The sequence below is a fragment of the Epinephelus lanceolatus genome, chromosome 11 (assembly GCF_041903045.1).
Source record: "Epinephelus lanceolatus isolate andai-2023 chromosome 11, ASM4190304v1, whole genome shotgun sequence".
NCBI classification, from domain to species: domain Eukaryota; kingdom Metazoa; phylum Chordata; class Actinopteri; order Perciformes; family Serranidae; genus Epinephelus; species Epinephelus lanceolatus.
The window spans coordinates 39,494,719-39,510,013 of record NC_135744.1 but is presented as its reverse complement, the minus strand read 5'-3'; the positions used below and the strand labels follow the sequence as shown (position 1 = coordinate 39,510,013).

Genomic DNA, 15,295 nt, shown 5'->3' with positions numbered 1-15,295 from the left:
GCGTTTATAAAGAGCTGAAGTCGGGCTCGTAATGGTCAGTTTTTAATGGGATGATTTATTGCAGGAGCATTCAGGGAGGACAGCTCGCCTTTTCCACACAGTTTGGCGCCGACCTCTTGGAGCCCTTCCGTCCTTGTTGCAATGTCACACTTTACAGCGCGTTGGTCAGCTGCTGTGCAACACAATAAACACAGCAATGGAAAATAAAGTTGGCTGACCTTCGCTGGAGAGAGGAGAGAATCTGGAAAGGAAAGACAAAGACGGCACATAAGTTTGAAAATCAGGGATGGAACTATGGAGGGATTAGATTTGGGATTCGTTTTTTGATGAGGTGATATTGAGGAAGGCGTATGAGATTTAAAAAAAGTGAGTGATGGCTTTAAATAGCATCACAAACACTAAGCTTTAAGGTTGAAGGTGGAGTTAGTTATTTGCAGAACTGATTGCTGTATTGAGGCCGTGTTTCAGCGTTCTACACTAAACCTGCATCCTCATGCAGCACGATGAACAGTTTGATTATAAACTGGATGTAAAGCATTCAAACTGATTGAGAAAGAAATGCAGCAGATATAAAGAATCATGCATTAGATGTTAGCGCCCATGTCTTTGTGGTCGTAATGGGTCTTTTTGTGGTTTTGTATCTCTTCCCAGCCGTTTTGTGTCACTTTGAGGCAACTGTGTGTATTTTTTGGTCGTTTTGTGTTTTCCTTTGGTTAATTTGCCCCTTTATAAACATCCACACATCTCTTTAGATATCACTTAGTCTCGCCACCAGACAATCAGAGATCTCCACCTTCTGATAGTCTGAGGACACTCCTTTCTAAAGTGTGTTTACCACACCAGCGAAAACGGCCGGCAACAAAGCAACGCCTCTTGCATTTTTGAAAAAGACACGCCTACTCGGAAATGTGCGCTCCCCCTTTTCTCGTCCGCAAGGAAACAAACACACAGAGAGCTTGAAAATGGATGCCGAGAGATTAAACTCCGTTTTTCAAACGTGTGCTCATCCGTGAAGAAAATATTTTTTCCAGCGGATGTCTTAGTTACATGATTGAGCTAACTGGAGTAGTTTCATGTCGTATCCGACAACGGGAGGCTTTTAACAGATGACGTCCTGATGTTAGCTTTGCTGCTGCTGTTAGCTGCCCCTGTCAGCTGCAGCCACTGCTGCTTTCTAGACATTGTGATTTCCCAAAACTGAATAAATACCACACATAGCAACACAAAACTGCTTTGCTAGCTCAATCATGCTGTAACTAAGATATCCGCTGGAAACATATTTTTTTCACGGACCGTTTAATGAGTTATTACCTATTACAGACACCGCTAACGGCTAAGAAATAGTAATGTTTGTTAAATCACTGTGTTTATAGACTTTACAAAGTCTAAACGGTGATGTGAAAAATGCATATATATATATATACAGTACAGGCCAAAAGTTTGGACACACCTTCTCATTCAATGTGTTTTCTTTATTTTCATGACTATTTACATTGTAGATTCTCACTGAAGGCATCAAAACTATGAATGAACACATGTGGAGTCATGTACTTAACAAAAAAAGGTGAAATAACTGAAAACATGTTTTATATTCTAGTTTCTTCAAAATAGCCACCCTTTGCTCTGATTACTGCTTTGCACACTCTTGGCATTCTCTCCATGAGCTTCAAGAGGTAGTCACCTGAAATGGTTTCCACTTCACAGGTGTGCCTTATCAGGGTTAATTAGTGGAATTTCTTGCTTTATCAATGGGGTTGGGACCATCAGTTGTGTTGTGCAGAAGTCAGGTTAATACACAGCCGACAGCCCTATTGGACAACTGTTAAAATTCATATTATGGCAAGAACCAATCAGCTAACTAAAGAAAAACCAGTGGCCATCATTACTTTAAGAAATGAAGGTCAGTCAGTCCGGAAAATTGCAAAAACTTTAAATGTGTCCCCAAGTGGAGTCGCAAAAACCATCAAGCGCTACAACGAAACTGGCACACATGAGGACCGACCCAGGAAAGGAAGACCAAGAGTCACCTCTGCTTCTGAGGATAAGTTCATCCGAGTCACCAGCCTCAGAAATCGCAAGTTAACAGCAGCTCAGATCAGAGACCAGATGAGTGCCACACAGAGTTCTAGCAGCAGACCCATCTCTAGAACAACTGTTAAGAGGAGACTGCGCCAATCAGGCCTTCATGGTCAAATAGCTGCTAGGAAACCACTGCTAAGGAGAGGCAACAAGCAGAAGAGATTTGTTTGGGCCAAGAAACACAAGGAATGAACATTAGACCAGTGGAAATCTGTGCTTTGGTCTGATGAGTCCAAATTTGAGATCTTTGGTTCCAACCGCCGTGTCTTTGTGAGACGCAGAAAAGGTGAACGGATGGATTCCACATGCCTGGTTCCCACTGTGAAGCATGGAGGAGGAGGTGTGATGGTGTGGGGGTGTTTTGCTGGTGACACTGTTGGGGATTTATTCAAAATTGAAGGCACACTGAACCAGCATGGCTACCACAGCATCCTGCAGCGACATGCCATCCCATCCGGTTTGTGTTTAGTTGGACGATCATTTATTTTTCAACAGGACAATGACCCCAAACACACCTCCAGGCTGTGTAAGGGCTATTTGACCAAGAAGGAGAGTGATGGAGTGCTGCGGCAGATGACCTGGCCTCCACAGTCACCGGACCTGAACCCAATCGAGATGGTTTGGGGTGAGCTGGACCGCAGAGTGAAGGCAAAGGGGCCAACAAGTGCTAAACACCTCTGGGAACTCCTTCAAGACTGTTGGAAAACCATTTCAGGTGACTACCTCTTGAAGCTCATGGAGAGAATGCCAAGAGTGTGCAAAGCAGTAATCAGAGCAAAGGGTGGCTATTTTGAAGAAACTAGAATATAAAACATGTTTTCAGTTATTTCACCTTTTTTTGTTAAGTACATAACTCCACGTGTTCATTCATAGTTTTGATGCCTTCAGTGAGAATCTACAATGTAAATAGTCATGAAAATAAAGAAAACGCATTGAATGAGAAGGTGTGTCCAAACTTTTGGCCTGTACTGTATATATATATATATATATATACATACATATATATATATATATAAAAGCTCTGCTGGTTTTCTACCCGGAAGTATTTGTAAACAACAAGGCGATTCCCTCTATAGTCCAGCCGGACGGATGAGTCATGGCCTTGTAAAAGATTATGTTTGTTTCTTTTAGTTGGCAAGAATGTGTCGCCACAAACGTGACAAACATTCACTAACTTTGATGGCGTTTTCTGCGAGCACAGGTGAGCCATTTTGTACTGCTACACGTGTTTCTAGTGGGACTATGTTTACCAGCACAAGAGTTCAGCGAGCCACCAAAGGACCGCCCTACGGATTTATTATTGGTTCTGCAACGTAGGGAGTTTTTTTAAACTCTGAAATTGTATCCACCCATCTAAACACAAAATCAGGGAGAAAGTCATCAGTCTTTATTTAAGCAAAGCGTCTAAAGACTGACTTGTGAGTCTAGATATCACTTAATAATGTACTCCTTTAGATATTGCTTCTTAATCAATTAATAGGGTTATTATACGAAAATGTGCCATTTTGTGTCCCTCGAACAAAACTGTGCTATAAATAGACAATAAACAATAAATACACTATAATCATTTTAGAATTAATTTCCCATGATATCTCTTGTAACATTAAAACAATGTAAAAGTTTATGTCTTTTGTTTTCAAAGAGTTTTAAACACCTTTTTATATGAAGCATTCAAAAGCTGTAAAAATGGCCTGTCCCTCAATATGATTGTTCTATTTTTACTAGCTATTAAGGCCCAAAAAGTCAAACTATCATAACAACATAAACTTATATATAAAGCCTCAAGTGTCCTTTCATTACTCATGAATGGGTTTTATTCTTAATATATGTAAAATGTTGTAAAAATCATCAATTTAGTCGGGTCTCCAGGTAGTCGTCAACCCTGTTACTTTTAATGAAAACACCCCTTCTGAGATAATGAACTGCTCCGAAAGTTGCATCATTTCCTGGGAGTGAAATCAGCTTCCTTTTGTGAACATGCTGGTGAAAAGACAAATAAGTGTCCTCTTCTTTTCATGATTTTTCTTAGAGTTATATAATGTTTGACAGAGGGGGACAAGCTCATTGTGTCAGCCCTGTTTCCACAAGACGACACGTTAAAAAGATATTTGTTAGAAATTTTTATGTACATAAATAACATGATTTAAGCCTGAATGCACACCATGTGGTCTCATGACCTTCACCACATGGCTAGTCATGGCTGCCAAGAACATTTTTTGTCAACCCTGTTACCGCCAACTATGTTACCGTCAACCCTGTTACCATTCTAGCGTAACAGGGTTGACGTAACAGGGTTGACAAAAGTATGGTTTTGCGAGTACATGAAAATATACTTTCCTTACCAATAGTATTTACATTACAAGTTTCATTGCTAGCTGAGAGGGAAATTGAAAAAATTGTGCCCTTGGTGACAAGTTTTTGAAATTTGGCATGGTGTTAAACTTGGTGGAGAGGTATAACATGGTCCAACATGGAACCCATTAAAATTTGGAGCAGATCCAAATCTCCGGTGAGGGCCATATTGAAATTTGTGGCTCTCCCAGCTTGGTTTTTACTTTACACTATGCCAAATTTCAAAAACTTGTCACAGAGTGCATAATTCTTTCGATTCCTCCTGAGACCCAAACCTTTGTTTTACATGCATTTTTAAGTTCTCCAGGCTATTTGAAATCAGTAAAACCCAAGAAGCATAAAAAAGAAACATTGTCCCAGTGTCCTTAAATGTGTATGCCCTAATAAACAGTGTCTCAGCTTGTTACTGTTACCAAAATGAGTCACATTTGTATTCCATATCAAACTACAAACATTATTAATCATAGATAAACAAGTTACAACCATTTAATGTGATCAAGTTTTGGACCTTATCGACATCTATATTGGGATCAGCTGCAGACTGACTTGGCAGAGATGGCCGCCATGTTGTTTTTTCATGGATTAGTGTATTGTGCAAATTATCCTTCTACATGTTCACCGACAGAAACCTCGTTACAACTTTTACTTCCTCTAGATAGTCAAGTTTGATCGTCTTCTCTGCACTCTACCAGGGGTACTAGATGGGACAAAAAAGTGTTCAGGAACAAGAACAACAGGTCTAAGTTAAGTAGAATGAAGTATAAGGTTAAGTAAAATGAGATGTCCTCATATGAGGACACAGTGTCTCAAGAGGATAGATTGAAAAAAAAAAAATAAAGGACCCCGGTGTAGCTCACAGGTAATTCACTTTCTCATTTTTACCCCCCAAAGCTTGATGAGAAACCAAACAATTTAAATTGCATGAAATGTTTTTCATCATCATCGTATACATATGTAACACCACTCACATGCGTGATGATACCTAGTAACTGAATTGGACTCATCTGAGGCCACTGTAGCAGTGTCATTTTACTTCCACATCCAAAAATATGGAGGTTAGGTTAACTGAGGACTCAAAATTGTCTTTTGGTGTTGATATGAGTGTGAATGGGAGTCTGTGTCAGCCCTGTGATAATAGGCTCTAACCGCCAGTCATCCTGCACATAATAAGTGGGTATACTGAGGACAGATACAAAGATTGGTGGGAAAGGAAAATAGTGTTGTACATATATCCAGTGCCACATCACAGGTCAAGTACCCCCAAAAGAGTAGAGTCTAATAGAGGGCGCTGGGGCACAGCTCATCCAGAGAGGAGAAGAAGACAAATCAACAACTGAGAGAAAAGCACAGTGTCCATAGATGAGGAAAAAAGCCTTGCATACCAGCACTTCTAAGCAGTACTTAGAACAGAGAAATATTTAGGTCAGACTGAATGATTCCTGTCACATCCTCCCTGTTGCCCTTGTAGAGAGGATCCTTCCTCGTCCCTAAAGGTGCTTCATGTTTCTCTGTGACAAAAATATAGTTTTATTCATAATGGATCAGTATAAAAAGAAGAAACCAAAAAGAAAAGAGAAAGAAAAAAACAGGGGGGAGTGAGGATACTGGGGTGGATGGAAGAATGGAAACAGAAAGGCATGGCTCTGTGAAGTTTGGAGAATATCAATTTTTAAGCCTCCCCCTTTTCATTGCACTTCACCCTGTAAGTTTTTTCCTCCCCTCCCTCCCTTAGAATATCATAAAAGAAAACAATTAACTGTTATTTTTCCTCCCGCTGAAGGTCGTCTGTCTGTATATTCGTAGGATAGCCTTTCCGAGCGCTTTGTGTTTCTGTAACTCTGTCAACTTCAGCTCAGTTAGATCTGCAATTGGCATGAAAGTAAACAAAATTTCCAATGGATGAACTTAAAAGGTCCACTTTTCAACTTCTCATTGTCTCTGCACTCTTGTCAACAGGCAGTATTGTGGCTTTTTGTAAAGAATCTGTCAAAGTAATGTTTCATGTTTTGACAGTTTCAGGGATGATTTCTATTCAAACCACTGAGAGCGCTCAGGGCTCACGCTGTTATACTAAAAATCTGAATTATAGTGTAAAAAAATAAATAAAATCATGTCCTCCGAATGGGCGGCAAAATCCTTTTTAATTGTCAAAGTGTGACTTTGTGCCATTTTCATTAGAATATCAAGTTTATACGCTCAACCCTACAGCTGTCACAACAAACATACCCAATATACTGTTGTGAGAAGACAACAAACAATAACTTCTTATATAACGCTTTTCATTTGCACACAAAGAAATATGTCTCTTCTACCAAGGTCTGCCTAACTCTGGCACAAAAACTACTCTCCAAAAACATGGCCCAAGTTTTTAATGATCATCCATCAAAAGATGGAGATGAAGGACATTTTACTAGGGATTATACCCTTTAAATCATCGAATAAAGAGCAATAAAACATGAATGGATTTTATCTAACTCATGTAACAAAGAGAATCTTTTCTCTTCAGGGAACCCATTAAACTAACCTGGTTCTGTGACTAATGGCTAAACTTTGCAAAGAGACTTGATCCCATTGATTGATGTGATCTGATCACAGTGGTAGTCAAGGCCCCAAGGTTGTCCTATAACATTAAATATCCTTCCAAGTGACATTGCTGATTTTGACAAACCTTTAGGTTATAATGTGCTGCAACTTTTGCTTACTTGTGTGGCTAGAGGGAAGCCTTTGGCATCTTTCTGCAAGGGCAGTTATTGTTGCAAGTACAAGAAAACACAATTCAGGAAGAAAGTTCATTGATGTAGCAACATAATGGATAATCAGCTGGATTTTAGTCTTCAAAAAGGAGATTCAAGTTTGTCTATATCCATTTGTTCCTGATTCTTTTCTCCTTAAAGCAAATTTTGTACAGTTTTGGCTCTTAGTCATTAATCAATACACGGAAGGGCTCCAAGAGGTCAGCAGCACAGAGTTGTGGGCTGTTTAGACTGTTCACTGATGCAATGTAACTATCGTTCATTCTTTTATTTAAAGACATTTGTCCTGCATCAATAAAGCAACACTTCCGTGCAACTTGTCAGTCTGATTCATTGCCTGTGTGGCTTAACGTTCTGTCTGTTATGTCTGTGTTAAAAATGTGACAATCCCACAGTGAGAAAACGGAAGAAAAGTTATGAGTAATGTTTGTTATGTAAAGGCATTGGGGGGCCTGTACGACTTTTGTAGTTTGAAAAGTTACCCATCCTGATTCTGTCCTTCACTGCTTCTGCAGTCAGCATCCATCCATTTTCTAAACCGCTTATCTGGTGCAGGGTTGCAGAGGGCTGGAGCCAATCCCAACTGCCAGCATGCATTGGGCAAGACGCCCTGGACAGGTTGCCAGTCTATCACAGGGTACTGTAGCGTTGCAACCTATATGCTGTAAATACAGTGAAGTTCTTGAACATATCGGTTGTGTCCCTTGGATTCTGGATAGACACTGTTTCCTTTCCTTCATTCCTGATTATATATGTCCACACTGCTATATATAAAATACACTGGTGTAGCACAAAACAAGTTTTATCATTTTAAAATGTATTTAATCAGTTTTGGAGTGCACTGAAAATATAATTTGGCGTTGGTCCTCCGACAGGAAAGTATTTGTATGCTCTTACTCCAAGTGTATTTTTAATGGCATCAGTCAAGGCTCTTGTGAGTTACAATGGTTGCACATGCTGCTCATCTCACAAATTAAAAACTACAAAAAGCTGTGTTTTTTTTTAATGTAAAAATGTCAACAAAAAAAGGACAAAAAAACAACAACACATAAATAACATGGTGACAAACCATTATTCCAGATTTAGTTTTGTTAAATGCCGCTGGTTTTAATGCCTGTTTATGGAATCACACTCTTCTTTCTACAGCCACCACTTTGTACTCTTAAGCAATCATACAAACTGAAGTCCATCATGTAGAGACAGATTTCACCATGAACAGAGTCAAAAAATGCACACCAGATATGTTGTTCATAAATCATGGGAACCAAGGAAATTTCTGAGGAAGATGTGTCTGTGTGTTGGACTGAGAGGGGGAAAAAATTGATAGCACTTGATAGCAATGAACATGAGACTAATGTTCTCACCCTCCTGTGTATCTCTTCCATCCTGCAGAGCACCTAAAGGTAGCGCTGGAGGAGTACATGATGCGGATGCCAAAGGTTCGCATCCTGAGGACCAAGAAGAGGGAGGGGCTGATTAGGACTCGCCTGCTTGGAGCCGCTGCAGCTAAAGGAGAAGTCATCACCTTCCTGGACTCCCACTGTGAGGCCAACGTCAACTGGCTGCCCCCACTGCTGGGTGAGGATCAAACACATGCACAGTGATGTGAATGATCAGTTACATCAAACGTCCTTTTAAGATACAATGTAAAGCTCATCACAGCTGAACAGTGATAAGAAGTTCTCTTCATTCATAGTGGACTGAAAATTATTTGATATGTTTTATTCCTTAAACAGCCTGACTCCTTTCAGCGAGGCTTTTTCAGTTTCAAACCAGCAGATAAAAGAATGACTCGAAGTCTTTACCCACAACCTTACAGTTAGCTGTAGTTACATTAGAGGTAGATCCATTAGCTGTAGCCAACAAATTGATGCTAAAGGCCCAAACATACTCGGGCATAGTATAAGCGGAGCGGACTCCACGAGGAATGTCCGCAGTCATAGTCGAGCGCACTTCCACGTTGTAGTTTCCTGTAAAAATCCCCGCAAAAAATCCCCGCGATGTGAAAAATACATGCCAAACAGTCACTGCTGCGCAAAGTGGAGTCCGCGCGGTCGTAAAATCTGAGCTTTGCGCGCACAGGGCTTGCGGACGTCCGCTTTGCGTCCGCGCAGACCTCCGCGTACGTTCCGCCCGAGTATGTTCGGGCCTTAAGGCTTTAGCCTTTCTTAAACCCAGCTCAAATATAACCTATAACTAAAAGTATACCTAGTTTCAGTCAATAAAAGTTGAACTTTGAAAATCAGTCCACTTTCAGCTGTGAAGAACAGACACAGGATGCACTCATGAACATCAGCAATGTCTTCTTTGTAATCTGCCTCTTACACATACATTGACTAATGCAAACAGTGAGGAAGAACCACTTCCACCTATTGTCACAGCAGAATTTCCTGAATACAGATAAGGTTCAGATCATGGTTGCCATCCGCCATGTTTTCTGCTGCTAGGTCTTTCTTTAAATGTCCCCCTTCTCCAGCAAATTTTCATATTAAAATGTCCTCTTTCATGAAAATATCTCATTTTCAAAAATATCCATGCCTTTCCGAAAAGTTAAAATCTTCCACTATGTCCTCTCTTTAAAATTAATGTCCTCAATGTCAAGGTCCACTGACAGATTGAAGTAAGAGAACACACACAAACAAACATACACTCACACACCACCCCTGCTGTGAGACTAAGCGCTTCCTCTCCTGGCTGATGGAGTTGCTCACCAACAGTCTCACTTTCTCAATTACCCTTTTTCCATTAAGGACCCGTGTTCGGCTCCGTTTCCCAGCACGGCGCCGTCCCATGTGGAACCCTTTTAACAACAAACTTTATGACCCATGTTGCCTCTATGTCAAGCTGTACACACAATTCTTGGGAATGGAGTGTGTGTCTGCCACTGTGTAACACAAACAGGCGGTGATTGTGTTTGTTACATGTTTTGACACTCAAATGGAGAGAGGGTATTGATAATGGAGAGAGGGTAAGGAGGCTGTGACAAAATGATCAGTACAGCTTCATATTACATGCAGGCTCAGATCATGTGTGGCATTCAATTAACAACCATGTAATAAGCTGTAATATTTGTAGGGCTGCCCCTGACTAAGAATTTTCCTAGTCGACCAATAGTCGTCATTTAGGGCCATTAGTCAACTAGTCTCCTGCATGTTTATGATATTTTAATGTAATTATTAAATGATATATTTTGGTGGTTTGAGTTGAAGGTGTGAGAAAGAATAGTATCAGTAACATTGTTAACACTGTGCTACATTACAGAGAAATACAAAACCGTACTAATGAACCTTCATTAATATAGGCCTATATTTTATCTCCAAGTGCACGTCACACACTGAGCGAGCCGCCTGTTAATGACACTGTGGGCTAATGGGCATGTAGCTACTTCCATGTTTCAGATGATACGTCATGTTTGTAGTCGACCAATGAAGATGAGTTTACATATCACCTTGGGTTCGTCCTTCACCTTCTCAAAATGATCCCACACTTTGGATTTCCTGCCCGACATGTTATTAACTAGCCTGTGGAATAACCGCAGGTACCAGCCCTGGAAATTAGAGGTCGTACACATGCCATGTCTGGAGAACATGAGGTTCGGCGCTGGGAGCTATTCTTGTGCCTTTATTGTGCCAGCTTTCAAGTGTGTGGCGGCAGGTTGCGTCTGAGATTGCTAAGCAACCTTAACAAGCACTGTATCATAGCCTGTTTACCTGAAATCCTGAGTGCAGAGCTGATCTTCCTCCAGGAGCTGTTTATAAGCGTGTAGGTCTATCATCCATGGGACAGATGTAAAGCTCTGGGTAGCCCTGCACTAACATGATCAACTTTTCCATGTTTATCAGACTGAATATTTACAGAAGAAGGGAAAGATTTCTGTCGGCTGTGATTGGTTTGTAACGAGACTCCTGTCTGACTGCTGAGCGTGGCCACTTCCTGTGCCTATCCTTTCAAAGTAAATTCCCACATGCTCCAGTCATTTTTCTGCAACTAAGTGACCAATATAATCTTGCCGACTAATGACCTTTCTGGTCGACTAATGTTTGGCCGACTACTATGGGGGCAGCCTTAAATATTTTTATGTCCGATTTAAAGGAGGAAGGGGAAATATCACTTTTAAAAAGGACCACACAGCTACAGAACTGTGCTGAATGTCATCTAATCAAAGGGACTGCAAGTCTGCATCTTCACTCATAAGTTAGCTTGAAAATATTTATACTTTGTGTTCAAGGTGAGCTTGAAAACCAGACTAGACTTGCTGCAAAAAAAAAAAAAAAAAGAAAAAAGAATTCAAATAGACATTAAGCTGTACTCTTCAAAATGAATATCCGGTGAGGGGGCACAGGATGCAGTCTGATCTGGAAAAGCCACTTTGTAAGAGCTGAAGTGAAGGACCACTATGTGGTCAAAACATCAGATTATTTATTAAAAATCAAATTATAAAACCTCAGCAGTGGAAATGGTTTTGGCTGTGAGCAGTAAAGAGGACAGCAGGGGCTGTTTCCGTTCTTCATCCCTCTCCAGACCTTTGGTCACTGAGTCAATACACTGGCAACCCTTTTAAAGGACGGTAGATCTGCGTCCGACATGCGTTTAGAGCTCAGTGAACAAACAAACACACACACACACACACACACACACACGCACACACACGTAATAGCTGTCTTTCTTCCTGGGCACCCACTTACTTCTTCCTTCACCACTGTAGATGAAGGACATATTTTACACAAACAAACACAACTCCAAGTCCTGTAACATTAAAGCCTTGTTTGTTTGCTGTGGTTCTTCATTAAAAAGCTTTTCATAAACTGAACCAAACATCTACCATCTGCCTCCCTCTGTGTCTCTCAGACCGAATCGCCCAGAACAGGAAGACCATCGTGTGTCCAATGATTGACGTCATCGACCATGACAACTTTGGCTATGACACGCAGGCGGGGGACGCCATGCGAGGAGCGTTCGACTGGGAAATGTACTACAAACGGATACCCATCCCTCCAGAGCTGCAGGGGGATGACCCCAGTGAACCCTTTGAGTGAGTGGCAACACACTTTACTTAGATTAAATTGTATTTTATCATTGATGGTAACTTTGTTTCATACTCCTCCAACAGGTTTCACTCATCATCTCTCCTTCTAACGTGTTGATGTGTTAAAAGAGTCTGTCTGGTATCTCCTTGCTGTTTCCCTTAATCACACTAAGAGAAAAATACACCCCTCCATGTGGCCAGGATGACTTTTAGTGGAGGTGATGTCATTGCATCATTTACCACATGTCGGCTGACATCCTGAGCACTCACTGGATGTGCTGTAGAGACAGAAAAAGTGTGTAGGAGGTGGGGACAGGCTAAAAGTCAGTGTTTCATTACTGAACTATAACTGCGAGCCCAGCATGGAGGCAGCCCATGTGCTTGTACACCAGTCAGTACAGTGGAAGCCAAAAAGCCACTTCACTGGTGCACTCTTCTAACTATAGCTAGACACTGTGTCAACACATGAATTAAACATTGTGCTCAGTGGTTCTCAGACTTACAGCCACACAGTTGTACCACAGCACTCTACATGTGAGACACCTATGAACAGGTGCCAAATGCCTATTTGTGATTCTTTTCCCCCTTATTAATATGTATAACCTATATACTGTGGACTGGAGTCACTTTATCAGCTACAGCAGACCTTTTCTGTGTTGCAGACAGCTAATTAAATGCCGCAAATGGCCTTCGCCTGTTCCTCCTTGCCTCCTGTCCCGTGTGGCAGTGGGGGAAGGGAGGAAGGAAGGAGTGCATGTTTATGTATGCCATACCCAGAAAAACAAAGTCTCACTAGTTTGAGTGTGAAATTTGATTTCCTCCATGCACAATATCATCTCTGAGGATAATTAGGGCTGCACAATGTGTTGTTTTTTAATGCAATATTAGCTTTCTTGATTAATTAATACAACACACGAAGGCTGAAGTTTCTACAGCTGGTAGCTCCATCTACTCCTTTGTTTCACTTTGTCTCAGTGGTAATTAAGTCCATTCCCTTGTAATGTTTCAAACTAATGCCTTGTGCTCAAAATTATACTAATATAGATTTAGACCTTATTTTTTTTAGTAGAGGGTCATTATTCCAAGCAAAGTCAAACACTTGTGTGTGCAGCTGCTTTACAGTAAAACCATTTCAGCAAATGGGAATTTAGAACACCGTCCACACCAGACGTGCCTGTCAGATCAGACTCATCCACCTAATTCTTTATTTATACAGCTGTCTGCACCATGAAAGGCAAAAACCATGCAAAAAAGCCTCGTCTGGAATGCTGCTTTGTTGCACGATAAAAGTTGGTATAGTGGTTATACACTATACTGACCAAAAGTATGTGGACATGCGGTCAGCCATCAGTGTGCTTTCAAGACCTTTTTCTCAACATGACAAAGCCCCTGTGCACAGAGCCAAACAGAGCCACTCACACATGCACATCGTTTAGCTGTAGCAGTAATTTAGAGACCCATCAGGATAGCACAACCACAGCAGGTACAGCAAACAATGTTTTACTTACATTACAGAAAAAGAACAAGTACTGTGAACAAGCTGCTTGAGTGTTAAAGACAACACTGTTTGTCAGATGCATTAAGATATATAAATATATAAGTAAGAATGTAGAGAGTAGTACAGTACATATGTTTCTGTAATCACAGCTACATTCATTTCATCCTTTTCACCCTTGGAGAAAGAAAACTTAAGAAACCTGGCTGTTATCACCACGGGACTCGTATCTGTGCTCACTGCTCATGAGGCGTGGGAAGCCCCAGAGTGTTTCTCACTGCTGACAGTACAGTAGCTGCCCTGTTTGCCTTTAATTGATCCTCCTCAGGGACGACTTTGGCGAGAGCAGACTACCTGCTGGCTGCTTGCCTCCAACGTCTACCTGATGAAAAGCTTGTAACTATGACAACCTGGTGCACCTGCAAGCATGTATGGCGATATTTCTGCACTGAGGAGGACGGCATTTATTTTGGGGGAAGAGGAAAAATAAAAAAGAAGAGAAAAATTCAATTGTGTTTTGAGTGATTGTTAAGATCAGTGTCACAGTAATCGGGTTACAGACACACACATGTAGGGAGAGTCTGGTTTCTCACAAGAGTATAAGTATACATTTGTGTGTCTGCACCTCTTGCCCCAGTTTTTCTGCCTCAGGTGTGCTGCAGCTACAATCACGTACAGCAGCAACACAACGGCTAACAAGCCCTGCACTCAGCAGCACAGAGCTTGTCACAGCAGACAGAAGCCACAGTGCTCTATAGTAGGTTAATTGGTTCTGCACTGCTAAGTGCATCTTCATTATCTGGTGAGAAATAGTGCCGCCATAAATACATGAACTCTGGCTCGCTGTCTGCATCTCTGTGTTGTTTTCTTGCTCCTATTCAGACCTTTTTTTGTTCTTATTTTTGTTATATGAGTTTTCAATCCTGTAGGCTTACAAAGATGGCTCAGAAAAGTTTGATTCTCCCTCACGGTGGACAGCAGCCGCAGTCAGCTTGGATTTAGAGCAGTTGCAGTGGATTCCAACCGAGACCCAGAAGCACAGCAAAGAACATAAATAACTTTCAAACCACTCCTGCAGCACAATCCACTATTCAGCCTATGATTCATAAGTTTAGTTTGTTTCAAGCAAACTAAACAGTTGTATGGCTGATGTTGCTTCAATGGTTTTGTTTGATGTATGCTTTCAGGTTGAATTAGGGATGTGGCATACAGACCCTGGTTTGGTACGTTTAATTGGATAGATACGATTAGTTCCGAACCAAATTTCTTGGTTACTGGTGAACATTTATATCTCCATCATTTTATAGACACAACAACACAAGGGACTTTTCTGTACAGCAGCTTTGGTTTACTTCAAACCTCATTTGAATGTCATATAACCTTGTGAAACACCGATACACCTTGCACCACCCATAAGAAGTTACAAGGATGAAGTTTTCAAAGTGCCTTATGATTCAGTGTCTGTCATCTGCTTATTTCTACCTCTATTTCTCTCCTGAGAAGTCCCTGCTGTAGACATTTTTTGACATTTCAGATGTTCGAAGTGATGATTTCTGATTGTCTCCTCGCTGTCTCTCTCTCCATCTTTGT

The 15,295-nt window shown here is 41.1% G+C and overlaps 1 protein-coding gene across 1 annotated transcript in view; it reads left to right on the top strand.

The window, feature by feature from the left end:
- The window catches only part of LOC117262831 (polypeptide N-acetylgalactosaminyltransferase 10-like), a 90,102-nt gene that overhangs the window by 58,947 nt on the left and 15,860 nt on the right, over positions 1–15,295 (top strand). Inside the window, exons 5-6 of the mRNA XM_078172629.1 lie at positions 8,577–8,762; positions 12,033–12,216. Coding sequence (XP_078028755.1) covers positions 8,577–8,762; positions 12,033–12,216 — 370 coding nt within the window. The remainder of the gene's footprint in view (positions 1–8,576; positions 8,763–12,032; positions 12,217–15,295) is intronic.